Source organism: Emydura macquarii, unplaced genomic scaffold, assembly GCF_026122565.2.
Source record: "Emydura macquarii macquarii isolate MOO-44397 ecotype Brisbane River unplaced genomic scaffold, CSIRO-AGI_Emac_v2 contig_2676, whole genome shotgun sequence".
In the NCBI taxonomy this organism is placed as follows: Eukaryota; Metazoa; Chordata; order Testudines; family Chelidae; genus Emydura; species Emydura macquarii.
The window spans coordinates 22,419,186-22,435,078 of record NW_027132813.1 but is presented as its reverse complement, the minus strand read 5'-3'; the positions used below and the strand labels follow the sequence as shown (position 1 = coordinate 22,435,078).

General features: G+C 41.7%; 1 protein-coding gene across 1 annotated transcript in view; it reads right to left on the bottom strand.

The window, feature by feature from the left end:
- The window catches only part of MTA3 (metastasis associated 1 family member 3), a 208,757-nt gene that overhangs the window by 58,518 nt on the left and 134,346 nt on the right, over positions 1 to 15,893 (bottom strand). Inside the window, exon 15 of the mRNA XM_067565049.1 lies at positions 8,623 to 8,709. Within this exon, the coding sequence (XP_067421150.1) occupies positions 8,623 to 8,709 (87 nt within the window). The remainder of the gene's footprint in view (positions 1 to 8,622; positions 8,710 to 15,893) is intronic.

The window sequence follows — 15,893 nt, the reverse complement described above, 5'->3', positions numbered from 1 at the left end:
TGGGGCAATGATGGGAGCGGGGGGCAGAAGAGGCGGGGCTTTGAGTGGAAGGGTGCGGCCAGGACTAGTCTCCCCAAACCAGCGGTTCACGAGCCACCCATGGACATGCTGTTTGCAATACCGCCCTTCCAAAGCCCGCATTGTCTCGGGCCTGCTGAGTAATGGTGTAATGAGTCATGAAGGTATAAACTGAGGACCAAGTTATGACTCTACAGATGTCCTGTATTGGGAGTTGGGCCAGGAAGGCCGTCAATGATGCCTTGGCCTTCAAAGAATGGGCTATCACTGAAGCTGGAGGCGTGATCCCCACCTGCTCGTAGCAGGCTCAGATGCAGGCAGTGATCCAGGATGATATCCTCTGGGATGACACCGGCAGCCCTTTCATCCATTCAGCAACTGTGACAGAGTTGCATGGAGCTGTGGAAAGGCTTAGTCTTCTTAATGTAGAACACCAGAGCTCTCCTGACGTGGAGAGTGTGCAGACACCTTTTTTCATTGTAGTTGTGGGGCTTCAGAAGACTGGTAGAAAAATAGCCTGAAAATAGCCTTTGGCAGGAATGCTGGATGAGGTCGGAGCTGGACCTTTTCCTTGTAGAACACCATATAAGGAGGTTCAGAGGTCAGGGCCTTGATCTCTGACATTCGCCTCCCCAAAGTAACTGACTAAGAACACGACTTTCCAGGATAGGTGCATAAGAGAGCAGTATGCCAAGGGCTCAATGGAGAGCCCATTGAGCTTGGATAGGACTAGGTTGAGAAACTGGGTCCTATACTGGTGAAAAGAGCCTCTCCAGGCCTTTGAGGAGCCCGGCTGTCATCTCATATGAGAATACTGTTCTGCCCTGTATAGAAGGGTGAAAAAACAGATATGGCCGGTACGCGTACCTTAATTGATGACAAGTCCAACCCTTGTTGGTTTAGATGGAGCAGGTAATCCAAAATGGCTTGGATGGGCGATTTAGTAAGAGAGATATTCCGATCAGATGCCCAGTAGGTGAAGTGTTTCCACGTGGCGAGGTATGCTGCTCTAGTGGAAGGTTTTCTGCTTCTCAATAGGACCTGCTGGACCTGTGAGGAGCAGGCCAGGTCTTCTAGGCTTAGCCATGGAGCATACACACTGACAGGTGCAGGGAGGCTACGTTCACATGAAGCAGTCGGCTGTGGTCCTGCGAGATGAAGTCTGACTGGGTGGGGAGTACCCAAGGGGGGGCCACTGACAGATCTAGCAGGACCCTGAACCAGTGCGCTGGCATGGCCAAGCTGGGGCTATCAGGATGACCCACCCCTTGTCCCTCTTGATCTTTATGAGGACCTTGTGTATAAGCGGTATTGGTGGAAAGGCATACGTGAGGTTGCCTGACCAAGTTAGAAAAAAGGATTTGAAAAGTGAGCCATTGTCAAGCCCTTGTAGGGAACAGAATTGGTGACACTTCCTGTTCTGCCTGGTGGCGAAGAGGTCCACTCGGGGAGTGCCCCACCTCAGGAAGATGAATTCGGTGACTTCTGGATGCAAGGATGACTCATGACGAGAGAAAAAGGATCTGCTGAGGTGATCTGCCAGCGTGTTACTGACCACTGGAAGGTTCACAGCTCCCAGGTGGATGTTGTGATCCGCACAGAAGCCCCATAGACGTAGGGCCTCTCGACAAAGGACTAAGGACCTGGCTTCCCCTTGTCTGTTGATGTAATACATCGAGGCCGTATTGTCCATCACTACTTGAACCAACCTGCTGGCCAACTGGGGAAGTAACACCTCACAGGTCAGTAGGATCGCCCTGAGCTCCCTGACTTTTACGTGCAGTGTCAGCTCTTCTCGGTCCAGAGGCCCTGGGTCTTGAAGGTACAGAGATGGATCCCCTAACCCAGATCTGAAGCATCTGAGACCAGCAACAAAGTCTGCTGTGGGCCACGAAAGGAACCAGTCTCAATACATAATGTGTTTTTTTTCACTGCGACGGGAAGGTAAGTACTGGTGGAGGGATTGTGAAGATCATGTCCAGCTGGTGTCTAGTTGGTGAGTATACCGTCACCAGCCACAGTTGTGGAGGCCTGAGCTGCAATCAGACATGCTGGACCATGTAAGTGCAGGCTGCCATGTGACCCAGCAGCCTGAGGTACACCCTCACTGTTGTGAAAGGGTGGGCTGATACATGGGCTATGAGTTCTTATATGCCCAGGAACCTGGTCTCTGACAGGATTGCTAAGGCCTGGACGGAGTCTAGGACCACCCCAATGACCTCTATCCTCTGAACTGGTATGAGTGTTGATTTTTGTTCGTTTATTAACAGGTCCAGCGCTTGGTAGGTGGCCTGTATGACTTTGATGACACATTGGACCTGCAACGTCAAACGACCCTTGATGAGCTAGTGTCCAGGTAAGGGAAGACCTGTATGCCCAGACATCTGAGGTAGGCCACAACTACCGACATACACTTGGTAAATACTCGTGATGTGGTTAATAGGTCAAAGAGAAGTACCTCAAACTGGTAGTGCTGCTTCCTGACCATGAAGCAAAGGAACTTTCTGTGGCTCGGAAAGATGGAAATATGAAAATAAGCTCCTTTTATGCTGAGGGCGGCGTACCAGTCACGCGGATCCAAGGAGGGAATGCTGGAGGCCAGAGAAACCACATGGAACTTCAACTGCTTGAGATATCTGTTAAGGCCATGCAAGTCCAGGAGGGGCCACCTTTTGCTTTTGGCATCAGAAAATAATGGGAGTGAAACCCTCTCTCTCTTCACTCTCAGGGAACTTCCTCCATGGTGCCCACCTGCAGAAGGGCTAGTACCTCCTGGGCAAAAATTGCTCATAAGAAGGGTCCCTGAAGAAGGACAGAGTAGGAGGAAGGGAAGGTGGCAGTGAAATAAACTGGAGGATGTACCCAGCCGCTACTGTGTTTAGTCTGATGTTATAGTAGCCCAGGCCAGGAGGAAGGGTGCAAGGCGGTGCGAAAACAACAGGGCGACTGGATCCTGGATAAGGACTGATAGGTTGCCCTTGGGCACACCTTCAAAAGGCCTGCATGCCTCCAGCGAGGTAACAACTCAAGTCCAACTGGGGAGCAGTGGCTGGGATTGACCCTGACATCTTTTATAACCCTTGTTTTTCTTTCTATAGGGTTGTCCTTGAGAGTGGTCCCCAAACCTTTGCATCTGTTGGGGTGTGAAATGCCTTCTGGCCAATGTCAGAGTGTACAGACCCAGAGAGCGTAGAGTAGCCCTGGAGTCCTTTAGCCCGTGCAGCCTTGAGTCCGTTTGGTCTGTGAACAAGGCTATCCAGTCAAAAGGGAAGTCCTGTATGGATTGTGGGACTTCTAATGACAGACCAGATAACTGGAGGCACGATGCCCGTCTCATTTGACATCACCGATACCATCGTTATGGCCGCCGAATCGCCTGCATCAGAGGGTGCTTAGAGGGAGGCCCTGGTCACTGACTTCCCTTCCTCCAATATTGTCTCAAACTCGTTTGGAGGCTTGCACAGAGAGTCTGTGAATTTATTCAATGACTGCCAGATGTTAAAATCGTATCTTCCCAACAGGGCCTGTTGGTTTAATATGTGCAATCGAAGGCTTGCTGTCAAATAAACCTTCCTCCCAAAAAGGTCCAGCTTCTTTGCCTCCTTATTTTTCGGAGTGGAACTTGCCTGCCCCTCCCTGTCCCTTTCGTTGGCTGTTACTGTTATCACCAATGACCCCGGGGAGGGGTGGGTATAAAGGTATTTGAACCCTTTTGCAGGAACATAATATTTTCTTTCTGCTCACTTAGATGTGAGAGGCAGAGAGGCCGAGATTTGCCCACAGAGCCTTTGCCAACTTTACCAATCCCTCATGGACTGGGAGGGCCACCCTGGATGGGGCTGCTGCTGCCAGAATGTCAAACAGCTCATACGCAGGATCCTTCAGCTCCTCTGTCTTCAGGCCCAGATTTGATGCCACTTGCTTGAGCAGCTCCTGGTAAACCCTGAAGCCGGTGTGTGGGAAAGTGGTGGAGGGTCCTGCCATTGCCTCATCCACTGAGGAGGACGATGACACTGGCAAAGGTGGAGTCTCTTCCGGGGCTATTGCGGGGAGCTCGTCCTGGTCTGACTCGGCATCCAGGTCTGGTACTGGGCAAGTGGCTGCCGATGATCTTGGATCAGAGGTGCCGGAGAATGACTGACCCTGTGAACCCATTACAGGAGGAAACCCCATTGGTTCCATAACTGCTACAGCACAGGCCACTGCCCTTGAGGCCAGAATCCCTGAGGTGCCACGGGGAAGTCCACAGCCACAGTAGAAGTCTACCCTTTGGGCAAGGTCACCTCCTCCCCCTTCGCATTTGAGCAGCTGCTCCCTGGGGACCACGGGAGTGCCAATGCCGCTTGGCTCTCCCCGCTGTGCCTGGAGTGTCAGTGCTTCGGTGCCAAGGAGCCTGGGTGCCACATCTCTAGTAATCGGCTCTTATCGTTAGATTTTTCTGTATGGGTCTGGTGACTGGTGGTGAGATTCCAGGGATCTGCGCTGGGAGTCCGGGGACCGGTGCTGGGACTCTGGGGATCAATGATGTTCTGGAGACCGGTGCTGTCATTCTAAGACCGATGCCGTAGGGCCGGAGACCAGTGACTAAACCCCAACTGCCCGTGGTGCTGCTCTGGGGACTGGTGCTGCGGGGTCCAGTGACTGCTGGTGGGGCAGAGACCAACACCTTGGAGTCTGGAATTATTGCGGGAGTCTCATTGCAGGATTTCTCTGGATGACCCCATGATCAGCAGTGCCAAGACCTGGTCCACGTGCAGAGGCTTCCTGTCCCGAGGTATCAGGGGCACGGGGATTGCCAAGAGGTCCTTTACTGCTTGGAATGCTTCCAGTGCAGTCAGCACCAGAAGGTGTCGGGGCCCCTTGCCACTCTCAGGAGTTGGTGGTGTATCTAGGGTAGGACTCAAAACCAAGATGAGTGAGGACACCCCAAGCTCCAGTGGAGAGAGGTGGACGGACATGGGTGTCACCTGATCTCTCACCCCTTCTTTTCCTTCTTTGGTGCCAGCGAGCGCCCCCGTTTGGTATTTGTCTTTTTCGGTCTTTTCTTCAGCACCGGAAATGTTGATCAGGGCCGGGAGGAAGTCGACACGAGGGGAAGGGGCGCGCTTCATACCAAAGCTGATATAGGTGATGCTGAATCCGACCGGCTTGGTTCCGATGCCAGTCCAAGTGACGATTCCATCAGGAGCACTTTCAGTATAATAGCCTGATCTTTCTTGGTGCAAGGTCTGAACCCTTTACAGATTCTGCACCTTTCCCACATGTGAGCCTCTCCCAAACACTGCAGGCAGCTCTGGTGCAGGTTAACTGGCACAGGCTCTTACACGAAGCACATGGTTTAAAGCCCAGAGACCAGGGTATGCCCCATCCCTGTGCTGTGCTCATTAACCTACTCTATCTCTAAATGCACTAACACATAACAACAAGTAACTGAACTATTTACACTATGAAACTATGAGAAAAACCACTAGAGTTGGAAGAGCTTACAGTAGCAAGAGAACATTCCAGCACCATCACAGGTGATGAGATCAGGGGGCTGGCAGCGCCCTATATAGCGACCTCAGAGGGTGCTAGAGCCGGACCCAAAGATACCACTAGAGGAAAACTTTCTGGCACCGGTGGTGTGCACGCACCTAATATGGAATGGACATGAGCAAGCACTCAGAAGAAGAATACTTCAAGCGCTTATTATTATTAACTACATTTATATTGTGCTAATGCTTTGAAGCCATCAAGGTTGGATATTGTGCAAGACACTGTATAAATATATAGGTTCAGATCTTCATAAGTATTTAGGGTGCCTAATTGCCATCAATTTCAATGGCAGTTAAATTCCTAATAATTTTGAGGACTTGGAGTATAGTAAATTACAATCCTTACCCCCAAAGGGTTTATCTATCTCAAGTAATGGCACTAGGCAACCAAAATGCCAAAAATGAAAACAAATTAGGGACAAAAATTTCTAAGTTGCCTCAAGTTAGGGACCTAAATAAGTGGCTTAATTTTCAGAGATATTGAGCACCTGCCTCTCCAATTCATCTCTTCTTAACAACCACTGGTGAAATGTTGACCTACGTCTGCCAAGTGGAAAAGCAGCAATGCATTAAAGGGCAATATAGGACACTCAAATAAGCAAGATTCACTTCAGGGTTTTTTTTCCCTATACACAGTAAAAACTAAACTGATTATACATGAAGTAAGGTCAATCTCTCCAAGGAGGGGACCTATTTTTAATACTTAGTCCTGCTGTACACTAGGCTCCTCAAGAAGCAAAAAAGAGATAATGGAAAGAATGAATTCAGAATGAATGGGTAGGTGAAAGCCCTTTTGACATTTTTTCAAGGAATGAAGAGAAAAAATGATCTCCGATGAAGCATAACTAAATGTATTCTAACAAATATTTGATGGAGTGGTATGAAAAAATGAAAAGCAAACCTGTTGCTCAAGTAGACCTCTGAGACATGGCATGGGATGATGAATTTTAGAAGCAAAAACACAATATCCTAAAGATTGTATAAAGTCAGACTTCATTTATTTATTCAAATATGCACAGCGAGCAGCCCTAAAAGCTACCAACTAGCCAGCTTTTGAGGAGCTATTTCATCTGTTCTACTGTTCAGATTTGTAATAAAACAAACAAATTAGGAAAACGTAACACAGCGAATATTTTCACTATTCTTCTTTTCGTATTAATTTCATCCTTTTCACATTGCAGGCCCACTTTCAGGTAGATAATACTTCATCAGAATATTCTGTCCTCTGTTTTCTCACAAAGGCCCTGGTAATTCAACTCAGCATAAGAAACTAGACTGTTTAAGGTTGAATTTGCAGCTATTTAGGGCTCAAGCAGCTGTGTTTTTCCCTTGATAAGCTTCAGACCACTACTGAGGGGCAAAAATATATGTTTTGGGACTTTTGAGGCCAAAAGATGTTCAGATTAATAAATAACATCTGCCCAGGACCCTAAGGCAGTAGAAGAATCATTAGCAAAGGGATAGATGATAAGACAGAAAACAGCATATTGCCTCTTTATAAATCCATTGTATGCCCACATCTTGAATACTGCGTGCAGATCTGGTCAGCCCATCTAAAAAAAGATGCTTCGGAATTGAAGATACAGAAAAGGGCAACAAAACTGATTATGTGTATGGAAAAGCTTCCATATGAGGAGAGATTAATGAGACTGGGAGTTCTCAGCTTGGAAAAGAGACAACTAAGAGAGTATATGACAGAGGTCTATAAAATCATGACTAATGTGAAGAAAGTAAATAAGGAAGTGTGATTTACTCCTTCTCATTAACACAGGAACCAGGGGTCACCAAATGAAATTAATAGGCAGCAGGTTTAAAACAAACAAAAGGAAATATTTCTTCAGACAACACACAGTCAACCTGTAGAACTCCTTTCCAGTGGACGTTGTGAAGGCCAAGACTATAATGGGGTTAAAAAAAGAACTAGATAAGTTCATGGAAGAATAGACCACCAAAGGCTATTACCAGATGGGCAGGGATTGCTGTTTGCCAGAAGCTGGAAATGGGTGACAGGATGGATCACTTGATGATTACCTGTTCTGTTCTTTCTCTCTGAAGCACCTGGCATTGGCCACTGTCAGAAGACAGGATACTAGGCTAGATCTACCATTGGTCTGACCCAACATGGCTGTTCTCATGTTCTTAGGCCTTTTCAACAAACAGCTTTCTCTAAAAATTCCTATTAATCAGTTTTAGATGTAAATTTATAAATACTGGGGATAATCCTGAGACGTTTACAATTTATTCTGTCTATATATACATTGATTTCAATGGGAATTTCAGTGAATGCTGTGGGTTGATTTACACCAGTGTATATCACAAAGAAATCACTGGCTTCATAGATATTATTCATCTTGATTTGCACCAGAGTAATACTTGGCTCACTGTTTGTTGCTCTGCTTATTCATAATGCTTATCTCTACTTCCTTGCTCCTCTAAGAATTGGATTGACATCTTTATTCATTTATGGAATAGTATACCTCAAAGGGCTTTCCCCATCTCTATAATGAATGCATAAACATTTACTTGGCATCAACGGTGCCTTTTCAAGATGACAGTTTTTGATGTATTAAATATTGGGCCAAAAATTACTGGAAAATGCTGATAGGTTCTTTCCTGGTTTTTTTTTTACTGTGTAACATCACATCTTTCTAAGCAGGTTGGTGGGTTAAAAAAAATTGATAACATTTTAGTATGGAATTTCAAAAAAAGGCTCCCTTTGAAGTCAGTGGGAGAAGAGCTAGACCAACACTGAGTGCTTTTGAAAATTTCACTGAAGTAAAAATAATTTAAAAAAAATCCGATTGCCAAATTATTTTTCAGACGCTAAATATTGCCATTTTTAAACTGATGTCTAAAGGCATTCTGATTAAATATTGCAAGCTCAAACAACTCTACCATGCAATTGTGTAACAGATTAAGATAGCACATCTGAGCTTTTAATAATGTGTTTACTTATTCATACTGCTGCCATGTAGTTATGAGCTTCCCCTGTTGGTGGGTATGATTGTTAAATACTGTTAAAATATTAAAAACTCACTTTACTCACTTTCCTAAAAGGGAAAATACCTACCTAAATACCCGATGATACAAGACAGTGGTTTTCTAGTGCTTTTGATCTTCAGAGGACTTCCAACTACTTCACAATGTCGGTCTGCATCTGAGGATAAAAAAAATTTAGGGAGTTTTTTCAAAAATTAATTTAATTTTAACCCCCTAGTTACATAAATAGTTATGGTACATCTATACATTTCCTCTGTGTATTCTTAGTATGACATATTGACTAAAAGAAAAATACTTTCTTTTTATTTTAATTTCTGTGATGCACACATAGTCAAGACTAGGATGCAAAGTCATGATATTTGCCTGTATATATATAAACATGAAAAGATAATATTGATCAGAACCTATTTTTAGTACACCGTGTGACTACAAAATCTTTTGGAAGATGGCCAGCTCTGTGCAAATGAAAATAATCATGAAGATGAAAAGGTGATTTTCAAAAAATTAATAAAAATAACAACAAAAACAGTCCTGGACATTGACACCTTTAATGGACTAATTAAACAGAAAGCCTTCATTGCACTGGTTTTTACAGGCTTGTCTGGCACTGAAATTGTGAACTAACTTTACTTTGAGAAAGGATCGTTATTTAAGATTTGGAACTCGCTAAACACCCCGCCTATGCAACCCCTGTAAGGTAGTGGTATATATAATGTTCTTAGTAAGTAAAATATTACACTGCAGATGATTATTGCAAGGATAATCTTAAAAGAAACCTGCTATAACAGATTCCCAATAATGATATTAATCAACAGAAAAATGTATCTTTCATATAGAGAAACTATGGGTTAAATCCTGGCCACAAAGAAGTCAATGGAAATTTTGCCACTGACTTCAATGGGGCCAGGTTTTCATCATTATTATATTACATATTCTATCCTCAGTTCAGAACTTTTGGGAAGCTCCTTCAGCTTTATTCATTATAGTCTGCATTTTTGTGTATCCTATATCAAAGTCATTGGATGGCATGTTTTAATTTACCTCGTTCCAGACAGAGGACTTCATCCATCAATCAGAACAAAATCATACAGGAGGTTTATTAGCTCATAAAAGTACTCATCAGACTGTTCATAACCTACTGTAAGAAGTTTCAGGAAGAGAAAAAATAAAGCACTCAGCACAAACATCCCAAGTGTTGCATAATTAGCTGTAACCAGGATGAAGAATGGGATTCAAAACTCACCCGCTTTTGTCAAAAAGAATCAGTCATGGGGACAACAGTATATAGGAGACACTTTGTTATTTCTTTTTAACTTTTCTTGAGTCTTGTTGTCATTTAAATTTGACAAGAATACAGATGAATAGATAATCTGGGATTTTACCATTGACTTGAATGAATGGAAGCCATATACGTAATTTTTCTAAAAATAGTTGGAAAGGCTGGTTGATTTCTTTTCCAATAGCACTAGGAATAATCATATGGTACTTTCAGTGTGCCCTACATAAAAGTATATCATATAGTGCAAAATTGGGCTAATTCCTGCACACTTTCCACATCCCAAACTCCCGCACAAACATATATCATATGGAAATACACATACAAACACACGCACACACTATAGAACTATATGTATATATCTACACATACAAATATATGACCCAATCTGCTAAAAACATTTACAGGGATTCAAGCATCTCACTCCAAAATTCAAACATTTATCCAGACTCTACTTTGTCTCTGCCTTGTGTCTAGTTTCTCAACAAAGAATTCCTTCATATTCATTTTATCCCAGCACAAAATGATAAACGCACACAAACACCCATGTGGTCAGGAGTACCATATAGGTAAATTTAGATTTGAGGAAAGAAAGGTGAAATTGCACCTTCCAGAAATTTGTAATTGCATATGCAAGTTTCATGCAATCCTATGAATAAATCACATGGCACTTTGCCAGAACAATAAAAACAGCTTCAGCATTTGTTTTTAAAATTTGATTTTTTCATAAAGATAAGTTCACAACCATTTTTAAACAAATAGGCTATAAAAATTTTCATGACTGTTAAAATATATTAAGCAGCATATCTGGAGAAATTAAATGATTATATTCTCTCTGCTCCCACTGCAAGTTTTATTAGACAGCTCAAAGGCTCAAGAGTTCAAATACCCTAAAGCCAAATACACAGAGTACTTTCTACTAACCTACAAATGTTCTTCTCAGTGAAAAAATGCATTAGTCCAACTCAGGGAACATAAAGTAACGTAAAACTCTGATACAACTGAGATATTTTAAATGAGAGAAGAGAAAGAGATGTTTCTCCATTTACTCCCTTAGTAGGATAAACACAGTAGATATTTTTACAGCTACTTGGGGAGGAAAATCAGCACTGTGAATAATCAGCGAGATAAACTTCCCATTGTTTTTAAAATTTCATTGATTGAGGGTAAGGTAGTCATGTGACAGACGGGGATGCAGGTCTGAAACACATCCTAACTATAGTATTGCTATCACACCGCTTGACCACCACAGAGAGGCAGTGGGTGCAGCAGAACAGCCTTTCCCTAAAACAATCAAAATATTTTTTAAAAGTACAGAATTCTAGATATTTACCTCACACAAGATAGTCATATGCTGCTAGTTCCCTTTTCCTCTGTTCCTGAATCCTAGGATTTGTGGTTAAGCTGTGTAAAATACTGATCTCAAAAGCCAACAGTTTATAAAAGGCATTTGTGGCTGACATGATGTTTCACTCTCATCTTTCACAAATATCTACCTATTTCTTGTCAAGATGTTGGGCAGGATCTAGGAAGAGGGCTGCTGGGGTTGTCAGAGAAATCAGTCAATCTTTTTATAGCCTATGTGGCCTTTTGAGGCTTACAAGGGAGGTTAATTTTGCAAAGGCTCACATATGTGCTTAACTTTACACACTGGGGGTCTGATCCTGTTCCCGGTGTATTTAATTGCAAAACTCCCATTTGACTTCACTGGTGCATGATCTAGTCTTAGTAGTAGTCTCAGAGAAGTAATTGGAATTATTACCAGGGTGAAATCCTGGCCCCACTGGAAACTCACATTGTCTTCAGTGGAGCCAGGACTTCAATCCTACTCTGTTAAGCATGTCCATAAATCTTTGCAGGATTGGGGCCTATGATTGTAGGAGTTTTTATTGCTATTTATGGCAATAGTCTTGTCCTGCCTTTCCAACTGGAAGATAGATTTATGGTTCAATAAGATTAACATTAAAGTTCCCCTAGAACCAAATGTTCTTTTAAGATTTGGTGAAAACCCATTAAAATGCATTTGTTGAATTACAATATTAAAAACAACACAAAACTACAAATCCTGGTAATAAATATTTCCTGATAACTGTTATGTAAGGCTCTGTCAAATTAAGAATAAAAAACCTCCTCCTTACTAGTTACAGACTCTCATATCCATGACACCTTTGCAGTTACACTTCTAACTTCATTCTGCACAAGGAAAGTTGTTACTGTAATGTAAAAGGTTCTCATTTCTGTCTCATTCAGATTCAGTGTCATACTAACAACATCCTTAAGAAAAGCTTTTTAAACTAACCCACTCAATTATAAGGTGGTCTACAAGAAGTATGATTGTGATACAATGGAATCCATTTTCCAATGCTAATGCTGCATCTGCCACATCTTCTAAATGAATACTGCCATATTATCCAGGAAATATGCAATGGCGAAGTTTGCTTCAATTATTATTATTCCTCAAAACACATTTTTCAATCCATTATATTCACTGTTACAAATAACCCTTTGAAATTTTTCAGCTGAAACCTGTTATCTTTACATCTTTTCGTACCTTTATCTTATGCAACCACTCTGGAGTTGGTGGCATTGGTAGGTGTTCATTCTTTAAAGAGAAAGATCATTTAGGGTCTGAGAATCTTTGGAAACTCGAATCTACATGAAAGAAATACAGGGACTTCGCAAACAAATGTAAGAAAAATAAGGTAGGTTGAATTGTTGATCAAACAGATCTACTCATTTAAACGGAGCTAGAAAAAAAGGGTACGATCCTCTGACTTATTGCCATTTCAAACTACGAAATATTCAAGAAGTTGGCATGTTAAACAAGCAGATTTCTTCTCTCAGCCAAAAGCACGTAAAAAGCTGTGGCCTTTAACTTCCATGTAGAAGATGTATAACTTATTATTGTATATGTAAACTTTATCAGCTTTTAACAAAAAATAAAATAGTACGGTACTGCAAAATAAGAGACATCCAGAAAGCTAAAAAAATAGGGGGCTGCTTCTCATTTACATTTACGCTAAAGCCCTTTTATACTACACAATACCATAAAGAGGCAACTGTGTAAATGAGAATAAGGCCCTATCTTTATAAATAAAAATCAATATTTTCAAAAATGTCCAAAGTTGGACACCTGAAGTTTCCACATCTAAACATCAAGCCACTTTTATTCAGGTGACTCATTCTGGATTTAGAACACCAAAATTGGAACATTTTGGCCACAGTATAAATTTTAATCCTTGCATTGGTAAGACACCCGTAACATCTGAACACCAATGATTCCAATGGCACCAGTGATATAAAGTCAACCATGGTGCTGAAATGGATTGGAGAGTGTGATTATACATAATCATCCATAATTATTCCCAAAATAATTTCATAGATCGTTCATGTTACAATGTACAGAAACACCAAATCGTTTTACAGAATTACAAATTACTTATAGGAGCCACTTCACTCCCCCCACACAATAAATCAAGGCTAGGAATGAATAAAATACTTTATCCAATGAAAGTGATAAAGCATTAAATAGATCAAATGCAATTGTTATTCACATTGTAAATTGGCCAGATACCAGAGCAGCCACCCCTGCTCCTCTGAAAAACATCACAGGATGTTCTACAACCCAGAAACAGTCAAGATTTTGGTGTTATGTATCATCTGAAAAACAGCATCTAGAGCAGCGTAATGTGCTCTCACCCCTGCCTCCATGAATCATGCGGGGCCACTGGTTCAATTCTGATTCAAAGAAGAGTGTCATCAACTGAATTAAAAACACTACTTCTTTGTTTTTCCCTAGACACCTCCCATTCAAGCACAGACCAAGTTCAGTCTGCTAGTTTAGGAGATCTGACAAGCTCACAAGTTGAGGCAGCGTAGCTACTGCCTATACGTTAAGACTATATTATGACTGACCACGTCTATTGTCAGCAACACCTAATCTTATGACTCTCCAGAGCATCAACAGTTACAACACTAAGTTCTAGTTCCAACTAAAATTATATACCATGCGTGATTTTTATTTCCAGCCAGAGTAAGAGCAGATTTACTCTTGTGATTTTTTTCTGTTCTGAGTAGTGATGCTGAATCTTTACCCACCACAAGGCCTGGAATCTGATATGTAATTTCTGCCTGTGAAGGAAGGTTTCTTCTTCTCCTCAGTCCTTCCTTTATGCTCTTTGCTTAGCACTGTTCTCCACTCTCTTGAGCTTTCTTATAGAGAGAAATGTGGTTTGCTATACAAGCACCAGCTAACTCTCTCAGCCTCAGTGCTTAGCACTGCATGTTGTCTGGCTGAGTGTTTTTCTACTGTCCTTTGCTTGAACTTGCAGTCTAAAGATCTGTGAGGAAAAGCATGAATCTAAACCGTCAATCTTCTCTCATTTTATTTATTATTGTGATTAATTATTTGTATTACAGTAGCATCTAGATGTCATACCTGAGATCAGGGTCCCTCTGTGCTACTTAATATTTAATAGCATCTTCAGAAAGGCCTTTGCAGACATAAGGGGTGAAGTCCTGACCCCACAAAGGTCAACAGCAAAACTCCAATAGTACATAACAAGTACAGCAGGTCAGGAATTTTCCAAAGAAATATTTTTTCATTAGAAAATGCCTATTCTTCAAAACCAAAACTGCTCGTGGGAAAGAGTCAGTTTCGGCAAATCTCACAATTCAAAAAAGTTTGAAAAAAATAGTTTCAAAATTGTTGAAGTGTCCTGTTTAGAAAACAGCCAAACAAAAAATTCTGGTTTCATTTTAAGTACCTTTGCATTTCAAAATTTCAGTTTATTTATACTTTTAAAAAAGATTAAAAACAATAACAGGTTAAAAACTGAAACAAACCATTTTGACTGACCACATCCAAACATTTTTTTGGATTTTGTGAAAATTTTCAAGATTTTGACTTTTCCTCCTAATCTGGGACAGAAAAAATGTTCAAAATCTGGAAAATTCTTGTCGGACAGGAAAACTGTTTCCCATTCATCTCTAGTAACAGACTTAACCACACATTACAAGCCTCAGGGAAGACAAATGAGCTGATGAATGTTACCAAAATCACCTGAAACAAGAAGAGGATTCCAAAGTGTTTTTACAAATTTAAAGTAACACACAAATGACACTTCACCCACCATTGACATGCAACCTCCTCTGGGGTGGAACTCAGCAGCTATTTTACAGTGTATAGTAACAACACACAACAGTCGAGGCAGAAATGAAAAAGGACCTTCTTGAGCTGAAATTTACATTAAAAATGGAGACTGGATTCACTTGACCTGAGAATGCCAGATGTACAACACATCTTTTTGAGTGCACACTTCTCCTTGCCCCAGAAAACAAACTTAGAGAGCTGACTAATTAATGTCCACTTGAACTTCCTTGAATTTTCACCCATTACCAAGGAAACAATTAAAAATGGCAATAATCACATAGTGGTCTCAACTCAATCCGATCAGATGAGAAAAGCCTCCTGACAATGTAGTGTATTGTCAGCTCTTCAGCTGAAGGGTCACAGAGCTTCAAATAAATGGTTCAGCCCCCTACAGAGCAAATTCTGCACTTTTCAATTCATTTAAAGTTTTGCTCTAAAACAAGCAAAGTAATTTTGCCCTCATTCCTTGCCTTCTCCGATCATTATTTTTTGCCTCTGTACTCTGACTTTTCCTGAACATCCTTTGGAACCCAGTTATTAGTTGACCACTGGAGGTTTTTTTGACACTGAATAGTAAATACCAAAGAGTGAATTATTTTTATGCTTTGTCTCTTCCAATCATCCACATGCTAATGACATTCCACCACTACAACTGTTAAAATTCTTAAGCCAGCTCTTCATCCCTATTCCTGTCTGGATAGAGTGACTGATGAGTCGTTATTATGAGTCCAATGTAGACATGCTTTTCTTTTTGCAAGCTGTGCTTTACTTTTTCTACTGAGTTGCAAGTCTGTTTCTTGTTCTGTCCTTTCAGCACACTCAGTCCTACATTCACCATACTCCTCTTTACCCTACATGCTTATGTAGAAAATCTAGCTAATGTTTTCTTAAGGGGTTATGAAAATCATGATAG